This window comes from Vulpes vulpes, chromosome 2, assembly GCF_048418805.1.
Source record: "Vulpes vulpes isolate BD-2025 chromosome 2, VulVul3, whole genome shotgun sequence".
Classification (NCBI taxonomy): Eukaryota; Metazoa; Chordata; class Mammalia; order Carnivora; family Canidae; genus Vulpes; species Vulpes vulpes.
Genome location: NC_132781.1, coordinates 140034535 through 140057520, shown reverse-complemented (window position 1 = coordinate 140057520; position 22986 = coordinate 140034535). Strand labels below are relative to the sequence as shown.

The following is a 22986-nucleotide window of genomic DNA, read 5'->3' as shown; positions in this document are numbered from 1 at the left end:
GGCCACCTGGAAGGGCAGTATGCAGGGTACAGAGAGAAGCCACATGGCCCCATGGCTCTTGGAGTGATGGGCAGGGAGTCTGGGCCAGAAATGGAGAGAAACGCCTTCCCCTTCAGCCCAGCCTCAGCCTGGCGTTCCCACTGCTGTTCCCCAGAAGTCTCGGAAACACCAGGCAAACTCTCAGGGCTTGCTGATTGGCCCTCTGAGGGCATGCATGAGTGGGGGGATGCCTCCCTCCATCCCTGTAGCAGGCACTCCTGTGCCCCTCCCACCCTGTTCCTGCCAGTGCACCCCACCAGCAGCTCCCTACTGCCAGTACCTGGGACTCTGCTAGAAGAAGCCTTTTCCTGGCGACTAGAGCATGCTCAGCCCACACACCAGGCAGGCTGGAAATGCTGGCAAGTTAATACCCTGGGCACAGACTAAATGGATAAATATTCCAACTTCCTTGCCCAGGAGTGGGACAACAGAGGCATGCTCTGCGCGGTCTCCCAGAGGTCCCCGGCAGAATTGAACACCAGCTGCCCACAGCTGCAACTGCTCCTTCATGTCGGCTCTGTGGGTTCCCTTTCTTTTCTGCCCTCCCGGCTCTCTACAAGCGCTTTCAGGAACTGTCTCCTAAATAAAGTGCTCAAATTCAAATCTTTGTTTCAGATTCTGCTTCTGGAGGAATCCAATGTAAACAACCCCAACCAAAGATACCAAACCCAACCAGTGGTGGAGATCTCTTCTAGTTCTGTTTTGTACACACTTCTAGAGCATGAGCTATGTGGCAGGATATATTGGGCACCGTCCTTGTCCCTAGTAGGGAAATCACACTGATAACTGTACTAGACAAATATATAAAGCAGGATAAAGAAAGTGGTGGGGAGGCGGTAATCAGGGAGGGCCTTACAGTGGAGGTGACATCTGAGGTTTTGAAGGATGAATAGGAGTTCTCCAGGTAGACAAGAGGAAGATGGGAATAGCATAGTTAACAATCCAGAGGTGTAAAAAGGCGCAAGGTATAAGAGATTTGATCAAACAGACAGAGAATCTTGTCTGTACTGTTAAAGGTATTTAGATATTATCTTGAAAAGATAGGAGGATTTTAAGAAATTGTGGGTTATCTTTTTTCTGATTGCATAAGCATCAAATGCTCATTGTAGACAAGTTGGAAGATAAATAGAAGTATAAAGAAGAAAATAAAATTACCTTAAATCCAGGGTTAATTAAATCACACTGGTGTGTTGTCTCTTGGGGGAGGAGAGGAGGAGGCAGAAGAGTGAGGTGATCAGACTCAAGTTTTAGAAAGAGCTCTGGCGGCTGGTGAACATCACGCGGCTGGAAAGATACTGGACGTGAGGTGGCCGGCTGGGAGGATCCTCCACGGGGATGCTGGGTGGCGGGAGGGGGAGGCTGGGCCTCCTAGGGTGCTCAGAGGTGGGAGTCTCTGGACCAGCTGGGTGGGGCATGGGGTAAAAGAGAGGAGGGAAACATGATCACTAGAGAAACTCCGAGGGTCTCTACCCATCAATGGGTGGAGGTGACAGGGACTGGGAGCCAGGAGACCTGGGTTCTCATTGCAACTTTGTCATTTCCACTCTGTGGGACCTCAGGCAGGTCCCTTGAATCCTCAGAGCCACACTTCCCTGACCTGAAAATGGAAAGACTATTTCATTCCTACTTTCCTCACGGGCTTGTCAAGCTAGTCCATGGGTCAAAGGGGACTGCCAACCTTGATGGATGACAACCTGTGGCTTCAGGCTCTCCTGAAACTTTGGCTCAATCCTTTCCCTGACCTTCTGCCTCTACTCATCAGCCCCCAGGAGGCCAGGGCAGACTCACCATCCACTAATTTTCCCTCCCTCTCTACATTCTTCACAGAGGATATGTCTACTCTTCCCTCTGGCAAAAAGGCTCTTGACACCCCCATGCACCACCATGAATGCATTCAGTTTCCATACTAATTGGTGCCCTAGTATGTTCCAGGTGTTAGGAATACAGTGGTGTACAGGACAGTCAAGATCCCTGCCCTCCTGGTGCTCATATGCTACCCAAGGGGAAACATATCATAAACAGATAAATTTGTATACTGATGTAATGAAGGGGGTAAAATAGGATGATGTGATACAGAGAGTGGGGTGTATTTTAGACCTGAGTGGTCCGGAAGGGACCACTGAACTAAGATCTAAACAATTCAGGCCGAGGAAGTGCAAGTGTAAAGGTCCTGGGGTGGATTTGGGCTTGGACTGTTTAAAGAACCGGAAGGTCAGTATGCCTGGGTTTGTCAAAACTCCTGCCCACCTCCCTTAAGTGTTGTCACCTCTGTGATGCCTTCTTGGATTATCCCCCCCCCCCAGTCACACACACACACACACACACACACACACACACACACACATCCTTTACTTGCTGATTCAGCTCCAGCCAGTGTCCATACCCCTGCAGTTACAACCAATCCTCGCCACACTGGGTTGTGAAGGACTCTCCGCACACTAGACTGGCAGCTCTTTGAGGCAGGCACTATCTCCAGGGCTCCGCTAGCCAGCACTGTTTGGGCACGTGGCGGGTGATCATTTGACAAATGAAGAAACTGGCCAGTAGGGAAGTGAATACCAGGTAAAAGAGCTCACTCTTTTACTTGTTTAAATGCTGCCTTCTCCAGCTCCCTGAAGAGCTGCCTCGTCCCTCCCGCCACCCCACTCCTCATGCCCTTACCATGCTCCACTTTCCCCTTTGCACACATCACCTTCCCACATACCACAGGCCGTGTTTATTTATCATGCTACCTGTCCCACCCACCTCGTCACACACACACAGAATGTAAACCCCACCCATCAGAGATTTGGGGTTAAGTTGTGCAGGAATGTACCCCAAGAGTCTAGGCCAGTGCCTGGCACATAGCAGGCATATGTAGGCACAGATGCGGACGAGGTAAGCGAAGGTGTGGATCACGGATCCGTTTCTCGGCCTCGCGGAACAGGAGGCACCCCTGCAGATGCCTGCTAGCCTGCCTCTAACAGAGGAGGTCAGGGCTGGGGGGCGACCCCTCCGCCCGCGCCGGCCGCCCGCCCGCGCGCGGTCTGCGCACCCGTAGGCTCTGGACAGAACATTCGCACTTTGTGGCTGGAGAAACTCCAGCGGGGCAGTCCAAGCGGCCCGAGGCGGATGGCAGAGCGGGTGCTGGCTCGGGTCATCTGCTCTCCCTGCTCTCTCCCCGGTCCCTCGCCGACGCCGCTCTGACCCCGGTTCCGCGGTGGGAAGTCGGAGCCGGGTGCCCCCCGGGAGCTGCGCCTGGCGCGCCGCTGCGGGCTGGAAAGGGAGCGGGCGCCGGGTCCCCGCGTCGCCCCGAGCCCGCGCGCGCCCCCGCCCCTGCCCAGCCGCGGCCGCGCTGTCAGTCCCCATTAGCGCTAACAGGCTCCAGACGGAGCGGGCCCGGCGCGGGCTTAATGCAATCGGCGCGTTACCTGGGGCGCAGGCTACATTACCAGCCCGGCCCCCGCCCGGCGCGGCCAGAAGCAGCCAGCCCGCGCCCCGCCGGCCGCCCCGCGCCTCCCGCGTCCTCGGGCCGCGCCCGAGCGCCACGCGGCGGAGCCCAGCCCCGGCCCGCGCCCCGCGCCCCGCGCCCCGCGCCCCGCGCCCCGCGCCCCGCCGCGGCCAGGCGGGCACCGGGATCGCGGCGAGGCCCGACACGTGAGTGCGCCCTGCGCGCCGCGGCCCAGGTGCGCCGGGGAGGCCCCGGCCGAGGGCGCGGAGCCAGAGCCGCCGCGAGTTTGAAGTGCAGAGGGGTGAGTGTCCGGGAGGCTCCCGGGGCCGCGGACGCGGCACAGATCGGAGCTGGGGGCGGGGGACAGGGAGCGGCGGCCGGCACCGTCTTGGTCACCGCCCTGGGCAGCGTCTCAGCCTCCGCGCGTCCCGGCCCCGCCATCTGGGGGCGAGAGGGAGCGGGCGCAGGAGCGACGCGCGGCGGGTCCCAGGCCAGACCCACGGGGCGCGGCGCGGCCGTCTCCGCCTCCCGGTTCAGTCTCCGCGCCGCGCGCCGCTACGACTGTTCCCAAATTCTTCCGACAGACGCGCTCGGGTTTGGCGATCCCCGCGCCCGCCCGTGCGCCCGGCCGCTGTGTGCGCGCGCTCCGGGGTGTCGGGAGGCGCGGGCAGGGCGGGATGGCCCAGTGACCGCGGCTCTTCCCTCCACCCGAGCAGGACCTCGGCGTGCTCCCAGGACCGCTGCCGTTCCCCTCGCCAACCGCACCCATGCTTCTGGCGCGGATGAAGCCGCAGGTGCAGCCCGAGAACAGCGGGGCGGCCCCGGGGCCGGAGCCGCCCGGGCAAGGGCGCAAAGCCGTGGAGCTGTTGGTGGTGAAAGAGCGCAACGGCGTCCAGTGTCTCCTGGCGTCCGGAGCCGGCGACGCGCAGCCCCGGGAGACCTGGGGCAAGAAGATCGACTTCCTGCTGTCGGTGATCGGCTTCGCCGTGGACCTGGCCAACGTGTGGCGCTTCCCCTACCTCTGCTACAAGAACGGCGGCGGTGAGCCCCCCCTCCCCCATGCGCCGGGGTTCGGCTGGGGAGGCCACCTGCCCGCGGCGGCCGGGACAGGGGCTGGGATGGAGGAGCGGGGACGCGCCGCGGGAGAAGCGAGGCACGTGAGCGAGTCTGGAGCGCAGGAAGGGTCTGGACAGGGCTCAGGGCAGAAAGGGATTGGAGTTCCCGATGGAAAGGGGGAAATGGAGGCTGGTCCCGGGGCAGTGATAGGCGCACGGGTAGACGGACAGAATCTGAGACCCTGAAATGGGCGAGAAACCCTCATCTTTTGATGGTTTGCAGGAAGAGGTGGAGATCTGGAGAGCTCTGGAAGGGGCACCAGAAGTGCTCGGGATGTGACAGTCAGACACAAAAGTGACCCTAACTCCAGCACCCTGAGCCTTGGGGCAGGGACCTCTGGGCCAAAATGGGAGAGGGGATGTGGGTTCCCTGACGGACTTGGGAGGCCCTGCACTCTTGGGGACAAAGACTCTGGAACAGACACACACCAAGAGTGGCTAGTGCCAGAGGGAACTCCACTCTCGGCTTGGTGGAGGCACCAGAGTGCCCAGCCTAGGTAGGATGTCGTCATTAGGTACCAGAAGCTGGTCCGATCCTTGAAGCAGGAGGCCTGGGGGTTTGGGATGAAGGCTTTGCCTCCTGGGGTCGTGGCCACGAGATGCCAGGTAGAGTGGGAGAGGGGCCTGGAGGAAACTCCAGGGGAAGTAGCCAGGCTCTTTCCCCTTTCCTGAGCAGGGTGACAGATGACCTACCTGCCTGGGGTGTGAGTCTAGAGACCAACCACAGCCCAGTGAAAGGGTCAGAGCCCTGGAAAAAGTGGCTTGAGGGCGGGATACAAGGTGCTAAGCCCCTAGCTCCTTCTTGAGGTCCTTGGCTCCTGGGCGCCCAAACCACTCCAGTCCAGGGCCCTTGCTGGAATGAGTTCAGGGGTGCCCTGCAGGGCCTGGAAAAATGATGCGGAGGAAGAAGCTGGCAGAGGGGGCCCCAGCTCTGGAAACTTATATCTATTCACTGGATCATCCTGCCTGGCAGTGGCTCTAGCTTGTGACTCCAGGTGGTCAGAGGCAGGCATGGTAAGGATTTGGAAACAAATAAAGGGAATAGCTTGTGACCAGTGCCATAGGCTCTGGGACCCAGGTGTTTGCTTCAGAATTTGCCCTGGACACTTGCTTTGGTTGAGAAACAGGAAGCATGATCCCAAGGTGACACTCTTCCGTGTGTGGTTGGCCCCAGGGAGGGAGGAAAGGCAGATTCCATGTATTTTTAGCAAATGGGGAAATGATGAATGAAAGACACACTGAGGCCCTAAGTTGCGCCACCCAGCATGTCCCCAGTTACTATCTGAGACGGTGTGTCCCTAGACGGCAGGAGGCCGTATCATTAATCAGCAGTAGTTATCGGGTTCCTCCCAGGGTGAGGCACAGTGCTAGGCTCTGCAGGGGCCACCTAGATATATTCATCACCAGGTCTGCCTGCAAGGAGCTTTAGTCACCCAAAGTGTCCCACCACCACACACCATTTTCACGGTTTTAAGTATTCGTTGAAACTAAAAGCATCCCAGATAGCCAATAGGACACATCGGCTCGCTGGATGTTTTGCAGCTAACACTGGGTGCTCCCTCAGCCATTGCCACCAACTGTGAGCACCTGCTGCATGCGTGCAAGGTGATACTCCAGGTGCTGGGGACACAGACACAGCCGATTTGTCACAGGCTCCAGTTTGTAGGCAGACTTGGCGGGAAGCTTCTCTCCTCGGAACCTGGCACATCGCCCCACCCAAGTTGTTCGGTCACTTATCTCTTTGTGTATCGGTCACCCAAATAGACCGGGGCACATCGAGAGCATAGACTGTGGCTTGCTCCTCCCTCTATTTCGAACGCCCCAAATAAGGTATAGGTCCTAGGAATGTGGTAGCAGGTACCCAACAGACTTCCACTGAAGTAAATGAATGAAATGATCCAAGCCCTCAAAGCCTTATGCCCACCCAGAGACAGCGGGCACCCCAGCAGTAACTGACCAAGAGAGGGTGCTGCTGCTGGGCGGGGGGTAGTCTAGAGGTTCGAGGCCTTGGCTGTGCAGTCCCTGGTTCCAGCTCCTGCCAGTGGGACTTGGGGCGGCCTCATATGCCCCAGTGTCCTCATCCATCAAGTGGAAAGAATGGTTTTCATCTCTGAGTGTGAGGAAGGGATGTTATACGAGGCTCGTGGAGAGCTGGGCATGGAGCAGGGCTCATAGTAAAGGTAGCGGCTACTCTTTCTGAGCAACATTTTGATGATGTGGGAAATGGATGTGAGAGGTGACCAGTGCTCTAAAGGCCTGAGGAGGGGCTGTGTGGGCAAGATGGGGAGGGGGACTGTGCTTGGAGCTCAGCCCCTTGGGGTGGGAGGGGCATGGACAAGCCTGGAGAAGGTAGGAGGCATTCTTGTCGTTGGAGAATGCACAGGGGATCATCTCAGAGACGAGGGGTGGAGGGGTGTGGGCTGGCCGGAGGGCAAGCCAAGTGGAGATAAGGGTGGAGAGGCAAGTCAGGGCCCAGCCCAGGAGACCTTGAATGCCAGGCTAAGGGGTGGGGAAGTTGTACCAGTGAATTTCCATTTCTGGCTCCGCTGTCCATGGTTGACACAACCTCCCCCTCCATCTCCTACTGGAAGGTGGCTCCTTCTGTAAACTACTCCTCGGCCCCCTGGGGGAGCTCAGCTGGCAGCTTCAGAGCTTTATCTCTGCTGAGCCCTCTGGGCTGCTCCTTCGGAGATCAATTCTTAACCTTGATTCTAAAGTCAGTCCCTGACATGGGCCAGCAGGTTGCACAGGTGAGTATCCTATAATCGTGGAAGCAGCCAGAAGACCCCAGTTTGAATCCCAGCTCCATTTCTCTGGGCATGGCCCAGCCTCTCTGTAAGCCCAAGCTTCCCACTACAGCTGAAGATGAGCTTAGAAGACCCCCAAGAGCTGTCCTTCTCTGATGGCCTGGCTCCTCGGCACCGCACCCAGGCCGGGCCTCACCCGCCCTGTTACTTACTAGCCTGTGTACTCCTCTGGTTCCAGTTTGAACATAGTAACCTCCCAGCCTGGCTGTGCACACTGGCTCAGACTGGAGGATGTTTGGAGATGATAGAGGTGCCAATAGTCTAGGCCCCCGGCTAATACTTTCTGAATAAATTCCTGGGAACAATCAGCCTGTCTGAACATCTTCCCATAGGCCAGCTGCTGGGACGACGCACAAGTGCAGGAGGCTGCTGACAGGGAAGGCCAGTCTTGGAAATTCCAGGGCTTTGTTCAGAACCTTTTCCAACAGAGAGACACTGCCAGGCCGTGGGGCTATTTTCAGAGTGCTAGAATCTCCCTTGCACCTGTGATCTTGGGCCTGGCCTGTGCTGGTCCCCAGGGAGGCATGGGCAGCTCTGCTGGATCCCTATGTGTGCCTCCCTGAGAGGGAAGGGGTCTTGGCAACGGCTACTTCTGAGATGAGTCCTGTGCTGTCAGGCACGTGGTCCCTGGGTTCAGAGAGACCCGGGTTGAATCTAAACCTGACACTTCCTGGAAATGTAGCCTTGGACTCACCCCCTCTGGGCCTCAGTTTTCTTGTGCAGAGAAGTAGAAAGAGTATACCTTCTGGCAGGGTGATGACATAGATGACATAAACGAAGGCCTCAAAATAGTGTCTGGTGTGTAGAAAGGGCTCAGTAAACGGACCTGTTCCTATTGTTGTTAACGTTTGATGATTTTTAACTACAGGCTAGAACCAGGAGTACAGTGGGGTCCTGAGTCTGGAGGTAACAGAACTGATTCTAGGAGGAAATTAAGGAAGGAGGGTAAGACTGGACAGCAGGCACACCTGGGGCCCGGAGAATCAAGAATCAAGAGAGCTGAGCTTTGCTCTGTGTTCTGACGGTCTAAGCTTGTCCCACTGTGCTTTGCTCACCTGGAAAATGGGAACTAACATTCCTGCACAGGGTCCTATGAGATGGGACTCTGGTTCCGAATAGGGCTCTTCTCCTTTCCCTAGTAAGCTGAGGGTCTTGGTACCCACAGCCCACGGGGGTGGGAGCCCTCTTGGCCAAAATATCTGGGCCTCTGGAGGCTGGATGTGAAATGGTGGCTGGTAGAGAGGTCAGAGGCTTGTGAACTCAGTGCCCTCACACCCAGCTGGGCCATGGGAGGCCGTCTACAACCCTGAGTGTGCCAAGCCTGGCTCCTATTGTTCAGCTCAGTTGCAGGGGAGCCAGCCAGCTGGCGTGGCCCTCCACTGATGAGTTTGCAGGAATGAGGTGCTCATCAGGGGCTAGAGCTGAGACTTTAATCTGGGGTCATCAGCGTGATGTGGCTCATTGCTCTAAGCTGGCCAGGAAGATCTAAAGAAGCTGGTTTCCAGCAAGATGGGTTGCCATGGGGATAAATGTTCCACCCTTTCCTGTGGTCCCAGACCCAACTGCCTAAGTCAGGATTAGGTCACAGTGCAAGTGAAGGAAGGCCCTGGGGCTTTCCTTAGCTGCATCCTTCATGTGAGTCACTGCTGGGAGCCACTGATTTCATGAGAAAGCACTTGCAACATGCCCACCATATGCCAGGAACACAGAGATGAGTAAAAGGCAATCCCCCTCCCTCAGTTTGCTCATGGTCCATGGTAGATATCCTAAAAATCAATGTCATCTTCAATTCTGTTATTGGAAGTGTTATATCCCGAATGAGGGAGACAAGGTTCTTTTGGTTTTTGGTGGGTAGTACTTCCCTCCACAGTGTAGTTCTGAGCATCCGGAACACCCTCTTAGTTCATTTTAATGAGGCCGGGACCAAGATGGGAAACCAGAACCTTCGAGGAGCTATAGGGAGAGCCCCAGCTTCATTCATAAAAATCAGGTCAGATGCTATGAAGTTGACAGCAGAGGGAGAGTGGTCAGATGAGGAGGAGTAGCCTCAAAGCTAGTTTCCCTGAATTTCACCCCCATTGCCCTCCTTAAAGGAGCCAGGTTGATCAGGAAGGGGGCATGTTTCCTCACTGGGCATGTTCTCTGGTCTCAGAGCCAAAGTCAGCTCCCAGGTCAGCTGGAAGCTCCTAACCTGAATGTGTAGATCACTTTGTGTGAAACTTCCTCCTGGAGCAGCGGGAGCTTCTGCAAAGGCGTGTGTCCATGCTCCTGGCTAATCTCAGGGAGAGGCAGGAGTCAAGGGCTGCAAGACTCCACTTGGGCTGAGGTTAGAGGGATCCTCAGGCCAGGGAACAGGAGCCCATGGGGGTCCTTGAGGCCCCCAAGGAGAAGAGAAGTCTTGGGGAGGAGAAAACACAAGTTGTCACTACATGGTTCCAATACCCTATCCTAGAGAGAGTCTGGGTTGACAAACTTGAATGATCTGGGCTTGGTTTATTACAAGAACTGGAGTGTTTGCCTGAAGAAATGGCCACGTGAAGCCAGCTGTTTAGCTGGCAAAGGCTCAGAAGGGGATGCTATGCCTGACCCCCGGGGTGCAAAGCATTGCTTTGGACAAGACTGATCAGTTTTGTTCTACAGGGCTCTAAGGCCAGAAGGAAGGCAGAAAGTGGAGGCTGCCGGGGAAGGGATTGAGGGAAGGGGAGAAGGGGAAAAAGCAGTGTTGGTTAGATGGAGAGGTCGGCTGCCAAGTTCAGCAGGGCCTCAGATGACCATGGGGACCTCTGAAACTGGGATGGCCCCACACACTTGTCCCAGGTTGAGGTGAGGAGGCCGAGACTATGTCCCGTAGTCAACAGATCAGTGGATACCAGCTGCCTGGGGAAGGGGCTGTGGCCTTGGGTGAGGTGGCTCTCTTCACCAGAGGCACTTGCCAAGGGCCTGTGACAGCTGAGGACAGAGCAGTGCCAGCTGCGGGGAAGCAGGTCTGTCATTCCTGAGGGGCTCTGGACAGCACTGTGGGAGCCCTTTCCAGTCATGGGCTGCCCAGAAGCCCCTCAGTTATCACAGCACACCAGGATGCAGAGGCTGTCACCCGTACTTCCCCACACTGACCAATTCTCCAGGCCCCAGCCAGGTGTCCTACAGTTCAGTCCTGACACCTGTGACCTGGATTTGGCAGGCCCCACAGGTTAAGGGCTCAGTTTCCGAAGATTGCCCCCCACCTCAGATGCTCGTCACAGGTCTCCAGCTGTCACCTGTGTTTCTAACCAACTGGCTATAAACCAGGGGTTTCTATGATCCCCTCGTCAGGTTCAGAAATTGGCTATAGCAGCTCCAAGAACTCAGGGAAGTGCTTACTTACATTTTCCAGTCTGTCATGAAGGGGACGATGAAGGATCTGATGGGCAGCCAGATGAGGAGGTCATGGGGCGAGGTCTGGAGGAGTCCCATGTGGGGGGGTCTCTGCCCTTGTGGTCTGTGCCATCCTCCTGGAACGTGGATGTGTTCACCAACCTAGAAGTGTTCCAAATTCTGTAGTTCAGAGATCTTTCTGGAAGCTTCGTCACGTGGGTGTACTCGATATTAGCTTCATCTCTAGCCCCTCTTTCTTTCCCGGAGGTGGGAGGCTGGGCCTGAAAGTTCCAAGCTTCTAATCAAGGCCTGACCTTTCTGGTAACCAGCCCCCACCCAGGAGCTCGCTAAGAGTTGCCTCATTAGAACAAAAGACACTCCTAGCACCTAGAAAATCCCAGGAGCTCTGTGTAGGACACTCCTATCACTCTCACTTGGAAAATTATAAGGATTTTTAAGAGCTCCGGGGCAGGAACCCAGAGCAGAGACGAGATATCTATATATCATATTAATGTCACTGGGTGGGTCTGCTCTGGGTTGTGCTTTAGAGGGCCTGTTTCTGCCCTCCTGCCCTTCTCACCAAGGCCAGGGCCAAGAGGGCCTGGCCACCCAGAACACTGCCTCCCCCACACCACTCCAGGCACCGGGGCCCTGGAATTCCCTGTGCGAACACCACAACCCCCTTCTGGGTCTGCATGGGCCGCTCACCTCATTTCTTCTGCCATATGGATTGTGCTGCAGGTATGCAGGCCCTGGATCCAGGGGAGGCCAGGGGCCCATTGTCTGCAGGGGTGTGGAGACATGCGGGTGCGAGACTCCACGCGTGTGTGCAAAAGGCCTTGCATGCCGCTGGGCAGCCCTGTGGTGGAGAGGAAGTACACAGGGCAAGTGGGGCTCCCCCTATGCTACCACATTGTGGTGCAAAGCTATAGGAGAGGAGGGTTCCAGAATTGAAGCTTGTAACAGAACCGTCATGAAGGTTTAGTTGTTGAGGTAAGAAGATAGGGCACATGTGATTTAAAAGGTATGGCTGAGTTATCGAAAAAGGTGGCCACATATGGCATACTCTTGCCCCGTACTCTTGCCCCGGCCCCACGCTTGCACCTGCTGGGAGCAGCGCTGTCTCCAAAGGAAGCTCACCCTCTCTGGCACCCTTACATCTGCTCTGCCTTTGGAATGTTCGGAGAAGGGGCACAAATCTGGCTACCCTTGGCACTGGCCAAGATTTTCATGGAAATCTGGTGCAAGCTGTAGGCAGTGACCATCCATAGCTGAGCTACAAGCACCAAGGAAACAGCTCTGTGGGTTTTCCCTTGTTGGTATATCAGGGTGTGGCCACAAGGCACAGTTTGAGGAATCTGAGCCTCAGCAGACTGGGAAGCGGGTTCCACTAAGCCTCAGGGGACCCTCTTTGCCTTCTTGCAGCCTGCTCCTGATCATACTCTCTCCACCTCACCCCAAATACCCAGCAGGCCCAGGGCCCCACTGCCACTAGCCAAGTCCCCTCTAGGCATTCACTCCCCTTTCCTGAGCTCCACATCTGCCCCGGTGCATCCCACTCAGAACTTAGTGAGCACTGGGCTTCCCTTCCTGAGGACTTGGCTTTTGCACAGAAGACTCCAGAACCCCTCGGTGACCAGTAGGGTCACTCCGTAGTAATGGGATTGTCAGACAGAGTGCACCAGGCTAGAGGTGATGGGACGGATGCTTTCCTTACAAAATTCATCCAAAGGCCATTTATCAGAGCCCCTTTCACAGCTGGTAGTTCTTTTCCTCGTGTGTTTGTGAGTGTCAGGGTGCAGAAGGACCATGAGTGTGCACAAGTGTGCATCTGTGTACATGCATATGTGCTGAAGGCTCAGCAGGTATGCCCTGGAAGCATTTCTCCAGGTCTGCACACCAGCACCTGCACAACCAGAGCATTCTAGAATCAAGACGGGATCCTAGGCTGTGGCCCCTGAGGTTCTCAGCTCTCAGACCCGTGCAAGGTTGTCATGCATGAAGATACAGCTGGGCCATGGGAATGTGGTGACTACAGGCCTTGCAGGGCATTAGCTTCCAGAAAGTTTGCAATCAGGCCTCAGTTTCTAGGACCTGCTGCTGGCCTGTTTCTAAGAGAGGCCTCCTCAGCTGACCTCGGTTGGCTGCCCTCGACATCCCTTACCGGCCCTTCAGCTCTACCCCAGCTTCCTCCAGATCGTTCTGCAAGGGGACTTGGGCCAACCGTCTGCCTCAACCCTTCTTTGGCTCCATCTCCTGGGGGCCATAGCAAGTGCCACAGAGAGGGACTCAAAGAGATCCAGGTGTGACTCCCAGCTGCATACTTCCCAGTCTGGACAAGCTACTTGACCAAATCAGTGGTAATCATCTCTCAGGGACAGTTTTAGATGCATAGTTAGCATGTGGCTTGGCACATAACAGGTGCTTACTGATGTCACCATCACCGGCGACCTCCATCAGCATCACTAGCCTTAGCGCCGTCACCCCCGGGATGCTGTCCTACCGTGGACAGACGTGGGTTCAGGTGCCAGATCAGCCCTCTCTGTGTGTGAGAGGGACAGGGCTGGAGTTTGAAAGCAGGAGATAAGGAGGGGAAGAGCGAGGTGGGTGCGTGGGCATTGCCAAGTAGTCCAGCGTGGAGCAGCGGATGGAGTATCGGACCAGTGTAGGACCAACAGACTAGATGGCTAAGCTGGCTCCAGATCCCCAGTTTCCAAATATCCTCCCCTCTCAGACCCCGTTCAACTCATGTCCTTCATTGAGGCTAGAATATTCTGGAATTTGCAAAATATGTTGGGAATGGCTCTGGAGCTCTGGAGGCAGGCAGACCTAGGCCCGAACCCCAGTCCATTACTGGCTAGCAAGTGCTACCTCAGATGTTTCTGGATAAGGTAGCTGAGATCGTAGATGTCCAGTGCCCAGTGCCTACTTGATACATAGTAGGTACTCACTTTCTGGGACTTTCCTGTGCCCACCATCTGTTGCTACAGAAGGGGGAGGGTTTCTGAGCACCGAGGCCAACACTTCATGCTTTGTCCTTAAGAGCCCTCGGCTTCCTGAGGAGAAGCCCTGGGAGGGAAGACTGGAACTGACAGTCTGAGTAGCCGGGTGCCATGTGACTCTGCTGTAATTCTCTATAAAATCGAGATGGTCGTCATCTCTGCATCTTAGAGCTGGTGTGAAGATGGAATGCGACCTTGCCTGGAAAGTGCCTGGAACAAAGCACAGGATGCTGCACTCCTCATGCTACCATCATGAAATATTTCCCAGTTTTCTGCACTTTGCTGGTGTGGGCGGGCCAGAGAGTGTTTGGTTTCCAAGGTTACGGCATCTCAGCCAAAGGCCAGAGGCCGGACGAGTGTGGATCTGGCCTGGCCACCTCCAGCTGCGTCAGGAAAAGGAGCTGGCATTTTGCTTGGGTCACGCTTGTAGCCGGGGCTGACATGGCACGTATCCCGGTGAGTCACCTTGCGGCTTCAGAGCCCGGTAAGCTCACCCGGGCTGCCGGGCAGAAGGAGACTCATCTCTGAGACTCATCCATGTCTCATCCCACCAGGAACTCTCTCGGGGATGAGTCGCTGCGCGTTGCCAGGGGCCTCCTCTAGGGCCCCCTGACTTCCCTGGTCAGAGACTTGTTCCCGGGTTTACTTACCTTCGGCTGCCTGTAGCAGGGCAGGGAGCCTGACGTGTTGGAAGACCTGAATGCGAATCTTGCTTCTGTCACTTAACAGCAGCACAAGAGTTCAACTCTCTTCTCTGCCCTCATTTTCCTCCAGGTGGCGAGGGTGTGGGGGGGGGGGCACATAGTGACCCAGTCTGGTTCTGCCTCTTAGTGAAACTAAGAATCCAGAGATCATGTTTGGGAAAGCCCCGCGTGACATTAAAATGAGACAAATACAAGCAAAGTTAGAAATTCAATCGTACATTACTTTGGGCTCTGTCTCTCCTGCTCTCATCTCGATTTTCTGACCTATACGGGGAGGGTTTGGGGTGACTGGCATTCCCCAGAGTGACGGTTCATGAAAGAAAAGGTTCTGCAGGGATCCCTGGGTGGCGCAGCGGTTTGGCGCCTGCCTTTGGCCCAGGGCGCGATCCTGGAGACCCTGGATCAAATCCCACCTCGGGCTCCCAGTGCATGGAGCCTGCTTCTCCCTCTGCCTGTGTCTCTGCCTCTCTCTCTCTCCCTCTCTCTGTGACTATCATAAGTAAATTAAAAAAAAAAAAAAAAAAAGGTTCTGCAGTTACATGAATTTGGTGACGACTGTACCTGTAAGCGTCCTTGTGGTGCTTCACAGTGTGTGCTCAGGTATCGAAGGCCAGAAGAATCCTGCAAGGAATAAGCCCATTCAGCTTTGTTGAGCCAGATTTTACTGAACCTCATTTTATAGAACCTCATTATAGTATGGGTGGTGGTTATATTTGGTACCACAGCAAAGATTACTACTGTGACAATTATTTGTAATCATTGTGCTGCATAATTCTATTTATTTATCACAGAGCACCCCATGGGAAGTGGCTGGGGAGCAGGTGAAGAGAACCCAGAGACACTCTACAGGGGGTGGGGCTGGGCACAAGGCTGGGGCAGGGCCCCAGGGAGTCACACTCTATCTCTGTGCCTTCCAGGTGCCTTTCTGATTCCGTACACCCTGTTCCTTATCATTGCTGGGATGCCCCTGTTCTACATGGAGCTGGCATTGGGCCAATACAACCGAGAAGGGGCAGCCACGGTGTGGAAGATCTGTCCATTCTTCAAAGGTAAAGAATGGGTCCTGGGCGGGGGTGGGGTGGGGGGGTTGGGTGTCAAAGGTTGTCCAAAAGATTTCCTTGGAGAAACTGTTCCAAAGGTGGGATCTCAGGTAAACCAGCTCTCTTGTGGGATTCACAGCTATTGGCATGGTCAAGAGCATCCACCGTTCAGAGTGACATGGAAAGCATTTGGTGTGTCAGGAGCGGCTTAGCCTAGAAAGTCTAGAAATCTGGGTACCAGTCCAGCCTCTACCACTGAATGACCAGAGGGTGTCTGTTTTCCATATAGGAAATACTTACAGAAATGTCAGAAGTACCCAGCACACATAGAACTACTCTCCCCTCACACTCCCATGGCAGACGTGGTAAACTGATCATGGGCCTTTCTGGGCTCATCTAGAAACCTGTCCCACAATCCTTAATATAACAGCCATGACTGATTGATCACATCTGGAATAGGTGATGAGGCCTGCTTGCATTTGACTAGGAGCACAACTGTAGAAAGTAGCCATAGCAGCTGCCATTTCTTGGCCCCTGTACATCTGTAAGGGCATTGGAGGCCGATTTAGTGCACCTCAAGCATTGGTTAGCAAACCGGGCCCAGATGGTACAGAGGGCCAGTATGATTCCTCTGCACCTCTTCTCAGCTGGCACGTGTCTCCCGACTCTACCTTCTATGTACTCAGTCCCGTAGTAGACATGGGCTGGCACAAGAGGCTTATTAGAAGTGCATTGGTTAGGATTTTTTAGTTTAATTTCCAGAAAGCCCACTCAAAGTGGCTTTAATGTAAAAGAGAATCGATTGGCTTATGATACAGTAAAGTCCAAGAGTTCTGGTCAGCTTCTGGTGCAGCTTGATCCAGGTCCTTGAATAATATCTGGACTCTCCACCTCTCTCCATCTGAAGTCAGCGTTAACATCATCTCAAGCATATCCTACTCAGGCGCTAGCAGAACTGGCCATTAGCAATGACAAAATGAACTCCTCCCAACTTTAACAGTGACAAAATAAATCAATGATACCTTCTGTCCTCATTAAAGTTCCCAGAGAAGAGTCATTGGTTTTTACTTGAGTCATATGCCCATCTATCAACTGATCCTTGTGGCTGTGGGGAAGCAGAACTCTGACTGGCCAGGCCTGAGGCATGTGCTTACAGCTAAATCAAGGAGATAAGGGATTAACCTCACAAGCTAAGAATGCTTAAGGCTACTCCCTTAAAGCAATGCTACACAGGGAAAAAAAAAAAAAAAAAAAGTCTACTATGGGTAAAAGCCTAGAACGAGCTAGCCCAAGAGGAGCTTCCAGTATATTTAGGAAGATGAGATTGGCACATGCGCGAAGCAGATGGTTGAAAGTAGGGCCCAGAGAGCACACAGGGCTGAAGTACTAATCAGGGAGTTTGTTTGGGGTTCCCCGGAGGCAGTTCTGAGACAAGGGTTTGTGTAGGGAATTATTTTGGGAGGTGATTCTAGGAAGCACTGTTAGGGGACAGAGAAGGGGAGTCAGCCAGTAAAAGGTATGTCACCGAGCCAGTTCCACCAGGGCCCAGGGGCTCATCCCACTGGGAGAGAGTATTAATGTGCCTCACTGTTATTCTGCCCAAGGGGTCAGGGACCTGGGATACTTACACCCTAGTGTCTCCATACACTCTAGTGCTTACTCTGGTTGCTCCCTGGGAGCATTAAGGTCCTGGCACTTCTGGCCTGCCTGATAGGTGGGCCGAGGGGCTCCAGTGGCAAGAGAGAGCACTCAGGCAAAGGGATGGTGGGTTCCCAGGGCACAGAGGTGGGCTCTGACAATCTGACACAGGGTGCCTAGGGGTCTGGTCGTGCAGTGGTTGGAACTGGCTCCCTGGGATACATGGCTCTGGGACTAGGCCTGGGGAAGCCCCTGCCTGACCCCTCTCTGCCCCCACACAGGAGTTGGCTATGCTGTGATCCTCATCGCCATCTATGTTGGCTTCTACTACAACGTCATCATCGCCTGGTCACTCTACTACCTCTTCTCCTCCTTCACCCTCAAACTGCCCTGGACTGACTGTGGCCATTCCTGGAACAGCCCCAACTGCACAGATCCCAAACTCCTCAATAGCTCCGTACTGGGCAACCACACCAAGTACTCCAAGTACAAGTTCACGCCAGCAGCAGAGTTCTATGAGTAAGTCATCAGCCCCTCGTCCTTTTCACACAGGCACACCAAAACCTGTACTGGGTAGGACGTGGGCCAAAGGCTAACGAAAACCGCAAGAGAGGAGGGGACACCCCAGCCAGCATTTGTAGGGTGCACTGAGCAGCCACTGTAGGCCTGACCCTGGGCTAGGAGCTGAAGATACGGCCATGGACAGGGCAGTGGAGGACCTCGTGTCTGGCACAGAAGTACCACGGTGGAGAGAAATACAGGTAGGGGAGGTAAGCAGGTAGGGGAGGAAGATCGCTTTAGAGAGCCGGTGGGCCCTTCAGGAAATGAAACACATTTTAGGAAGTGCAAGTGCTCCTAAGGAACTGAGACCAGATAGGTATGTGGTAGAAGGGGATGATGGGGAAGAAAGGAACATTGGCTTGGGTGGTCAGGGAGGGCTTCTCTGAGAAGGTGCATGAGAACTGATGAAGCCAGCCAGGGGAGCATGTAGGGAGCTGTAGCTTGAACCCAAGTGGGAACTGATCCTGACGCTGTCACCTGGCCCACCCCATGCTGCCTTCTTTCTCTGGGGCTTCCAGCGGGGCAAGCAGCTGGAGCTTGTGAATGAAATTCAGGAAGCAGGAGACAGGCCAGCTCTGTGCAGCTCGGGGGAAGTATTTGGACCACGTGTGCAAGAGAGTCACTGACTGGTGGTAGAAGACAGGACATCTTTTTTGAAAAGACACTTTTTCATGATTTCAATATTGAAATCATTTCAGACACAGAAAAGTCATAAAAATAACACCTAGAGCTCTTCTTGTATACCCTCCATCCACCTGGCACTTTATATAACCATAGCACAATGATTGAAATCAGAGAATTGATGTTCATATACCGTTAAAGACCTTTTGTTGAATTCATCAATTTCCCACTCATGTTCTTTTCTGGCCCAGGATCCAGCCCAGAGTGTCATTTGCCCTTCGTCTCCAACCTGTGAGAATCCTTTGCGCTTTTCTTGGGTGTCATGACCTTGACCCTTCTGAAGAGCACTGGTCAATTATTCTGTAGAATAGCCCTCAGTGTGGATGGGTTGGCTGTTTTCACCTAGATAAAATGAAGTTAGGCATTTTTGACAAGAATACTGTCCTCGGGCACCAGATCGGGGGTATGTGACATCAGTCTCTCATTACCAAGGGTGTGAACTGTGATCACTTGGCAAAGACGGTAGCTGCCAGCTTCCTTCTGTGTGGAGAGAGCATTATTCCTTTTGTCCAAGTGTCTTCCAGGGAATCACCTGATGTTATGTAAATATCTTGTTTCTCATCATACTTTTACCCACAATTCCTGAGCATCCATCAATGACTCATGCGAGGAAAGATTATTGTTATAGCATATATCTAATTGTGATTTCCTGTTTCCATCATTCCCTCCAGATTAATTGATTGGAATTCTCCTGTAAGGAAGAGTTGTCCCTTTCTCCCAATTTATTTATTCATCTGATCACTCATTAACTTATTTTTTGAGATATAATTGGCATATAACATTGTTAGTTTCAGGTGTACAGAGACTTGATACAATGATATATTGCAAAATGGTGACTACAAGAAGTTTAGTTAACATCCATCACCACACATAATGACACATTTTTTTCCCTTGTGATAACTTTTAAGATCTAGTCTCTTGGCAACTTTCAAATCTACGGTATAGTATTGGTAACTGGAGTCACTGTGCTGTACCTGGCATCCCCAGGACTTATTTATTTTATAGTTGGATCTATAGTTTGTATCTTTTGACCCCTTTACCCTGTTTGCCAACCCCCAACCTCTGCCTCTGGCAACCAGCAATTTATTTTCTGTCTATGAATTTGGGTTTTTTTTTAAATTAACATTCCCATTAAATGGGATTATATAGTATTTATCTTTCTCTGTCTGACTTATTTCACTTAGCATAATACCCTCAGGATCTGTGCATGTTGTCACACATGGCAGGATTTTCTTCTTTTTTATGGCTGAATATTGTGTGTATTTATGCCATGGTACGTGTGTGCGTATGTGTGTGTATGTCACACTTTCTCCCCCCACAAACACACACACACACACACACATACACACCATCATTTTTCATACATTAATGCATCCACAGATGTCTTGTTTCCATGTCTTGGCTATTATAAATAAGGCTGCAGTGAACATGGGGGTGCACTTTTCAAGTTAATGTTTTCACTTCCTTCAGATAAACACCCAGCAGTGGAATTGCTGGATCATAGGGTAGTTCTATTTTTAACTTTTTAAAAAAGATTTTATTTATTTATTTGACAGAGAGAGAGCGCGTGAGCGAGCATGAGTGGGGGGAGAGAGAGAGGGAGAAGCAGACCCATCACTGAGCAGGGAGCCCGACGTGAGCTCTATCCTAGGACCCCAGGATCATGACTTGAGCATCCCCACCCACAGTGCAGGAGGGGTCCCTTTTTCCATCCTCACCAGCTCTTGTCTTATTTTTTGATGGTGGTCATCCTAACAGGTATGAGGTTATGATACCTCATACTGGTTGTGATCTACATTTCCTCATTCATTCATTTATGGCTGAACAGGCTTGTGCATGGTTATTTAATTCTGTGGTTTTAATCCAGAACCATCTACATTGATCTTGTGGTTCCCCTGGATCCTGTCATCATCTAGTCCATCCTTTTATGTCTTCAGGTGGGTGATGGTCAGCTTGTCTTCAGCCACCTAATGAAGAATGTTTGCTCATTGGGCTCTCGAGAATGTAGCACATACTGTCTCTCTACCTCGGGTGGGGGGGTGAGCCCCGCCCCCACCTTTAGCAATCTCGGCACAAGTGTTAGCCGATAGGCAGGAAGTCCTGTTACAAGCTGTGGGATGGGACAGGGAAATCCCATGGGGACCTCACTTTCACAGTGTCCATGGTCTGCAGGAGGGTCTGGCAAAACTGTTCTTTGAAAGACCAGCTGACAAATATTTCAGGGCTTTGAGGGCCTTATGTCTCTTGCATATTCTGCTTTATTTCATTTTATCCTTTCAAAAGATAGAAGCCATTCTTAGCTCACAGGCCACAGCCTGGACTTGGCATGAGGGCCGTAGTTTGCTGCCTCCTGTTCTAGAGCAAGGCTGCGCTGCGGTGATAGAAAACTTCTCCATCTGTGTGGTTCAGTGAAGGAGCCACATGTGGCCAGTGGAGCTGTTGAAACGTGGCCAGTGTGAGTGAAGAGTTAAATTTTTAAATTTTATTTCTTTTTAATCAGTTTACCTTTAAAGAGCTGCATGTGGCCTGTGGTTACCACATTGAACAGTTGAGGTCCAGAGGATGAGAAAAGACAGATTCATAAAAGACGAAATGCTAGGACCATCAATCCTATGGATTCTCTGCTCCAAGGACCTGGGAGTGAGTCCTGATTATCTGGAGATTGGGGTCACTTAAGGACAGTTTCCACCCCTGCCATCTCAGGGCAGTGGGGTCAAGGAGATATGGTTTGGCTAAATGTGGCCTCTGGAAAATTTGCTGCTTCCTGAGGCTCGGGGCACTTAGGGCCCAGGATCACCCTCAATGAGCCCTCGCAGCAAATTTGCTAAGGGTCCCGGCCGTTCCTGTCTACCTCCCTCCATACGTGCTCCTTGAGACCTCCAGCAGCCATGTGCAAAACCATATAGGTTTCAGGATTTGAGGGGAGAGGGGCCATAGTTGTCAAAAATTCGAAGCACATCTGCAGCCCCCCGAGGGTGGTGCACTGCTGTTCCTTGCAGTGGACATCTCTTTGCCCAGCAGCGTCATTCCTGTCCCCCTCACTATCCCGTGAACAGCTTATCACTTAACCATGCGTGTCCAGCTTTCTGCTGACTTCCTGGTATGTATTACTTCAATTGAAGCCTCACCACCAGCCCCACAAGGGTTCTGTCACTCTTCCCCCAGTACCCACACAAAGGGGCTGTGAATTTTAGCTTCATTTGCAGATGAGACCGTGGATTTCTGGCCCACGGCACCATGGCCAGTGCTGTGCAGAGCCCAGATTTGGGCCCAGGCAGCCCAAGGTTGCAGGACTCTCTTGCACCTGCTTCCTCTTTGCCCCTCCGAACACCCCCTCTCCCCACCCCAGCCCCTGCTTCACCAGGCAATGAAATCCAGAGCCTGCCGTCCTGACCTCTGGCTTGTATTGCCTTTCCGCCTTTCTAAATGGCTATTATTTACAAACATTGTCATCATCACAATTCACATTTGTCCAGCTTAGATTATATCCCAGGCATTGTGCACAGTGCCTTTGCATTCTGACCACTGTGGTCTAGAATTATTCTTGTTCTATGAATGAGGAAACAGGCACAAGCAGGAAATGATTGGTCCAGGGTCACACAGTTTAGAAGTGGCACCCAGGCAGTCTGGGTGGAAAGGCCAAGCTCCCAGCTCAGTGGAGCGATTCAGAACCACCCAGAGAGCTTTATAACACACGGATGCCTGGACCCTACCATCCAGAGGCCCTGATTCCTCTGTGTGCAGCCAGGGCACGGGGACTCCACAGCTCCCGTGGAGACCCTAGTCTCTTAGCCACTGTGCTTTCCTGTCTTGGAGCAAGATTCTCCCTGGTTCAGGCTGACATCCCAACGGTGTCCTGTAGTGGGAAATCCAGGCCCCCCTTCCCCCTTCTTCTGAGGAGCGCGGCCTCAGAAAATCCCCATGCCTTGGGGATCTCGCAGGGCAGGAGTGAGCTTTTAGGCCTCCCTGGTTTATGAGTGTGGTTGGGACCAGGAGACAGCAAAGGAGCAGGGGCAGAGGCTGCTTCTGATACATGTAGGCTCCACACTCGCCCCTTCACCATCTCGTGCTAAAGGAGAAGACATGACTCTTCTTTTTGCTCTTGGCAACCCTTGTCCTTGTAAATTAAAATGGAAAATGAGAGTGCCTGTCGTCTCTGGTCTAGTCATTATTTGGTTCCTCCGCTGGCGCCTAACTGGCCAGCAGGTCTGCCCCAGTGGGGATGCCCAGCAGGAGATAGTGGCCAGTTGGGTGTAGAGACCCAACCCCACAGTCCCCCAGGCTCAGCCGTGAGCAGAATGTGGTGGAGGAAGATGACTTTCTCCTTGCAGGCCAGGGCTTGGGGCACGTGGTGGGGAACAGCCCCCCCCCGGGGGGGGGGATTACTCCTATCTCACAGATAAGAAGGTGGCAGGTCAGGTTTTTAGGGAAGTGGCGGAGCAGGGATCCCAGCCCGGGTGGTCTGGGCCAAGGCTCCCACCCCCACACCCCAGGCTTTCCTGTCTTCCTCCCCCACCCATTTGGGATGGGACGAGTGTGCGGGAGTCTCTGCAGGTGGATAGAAGCCCTTCTTATGCCCCTCTTTCTCACCTTGAGCTGGCTTTTGTGTGCTTCT

At 53.5% G+C, this 22986-nt stretch overlaps 1 protein-coding gene across 2 annotated transcripts in view; it reads left to right on the top strand.

Moving 5' to 3' along the window:
* Window positions 1-2821: 2821 nt before the first annotated feature.
* Window positions 2822-22986, top strand: part of SLC6A2 (solute carrier family 6 member 2) — a 48794-nt gene continuing 28629 nt past the window's right edge. Inside the window, exons 1-4 of one of the 2 annotated variants that reach the window (XM_072750207.1) lie at window positions 2822-2916; window positions 4186-4510; window positions 15369-15500; window positions 17411-17648. In XM_072750207.1, the coding sequence (XP_072606308.1) occupies window positions 4237-4510; window positions 15369-15500; window positions 17411-17648 (644 nt within the window). In that variant the 5' untranslated portion in view covers window positions 2822-2916; window positions 4186-4236. Of the gene's footprint in view, window positions 2917-3666; window positions 3771-4185; window positions 4511-15368; window positions 15501-17410; window positions 17649-22986 lie in introns of those variants that run through there. The other variant, XM_072750208.1, reaches the window with a different exon arrangement.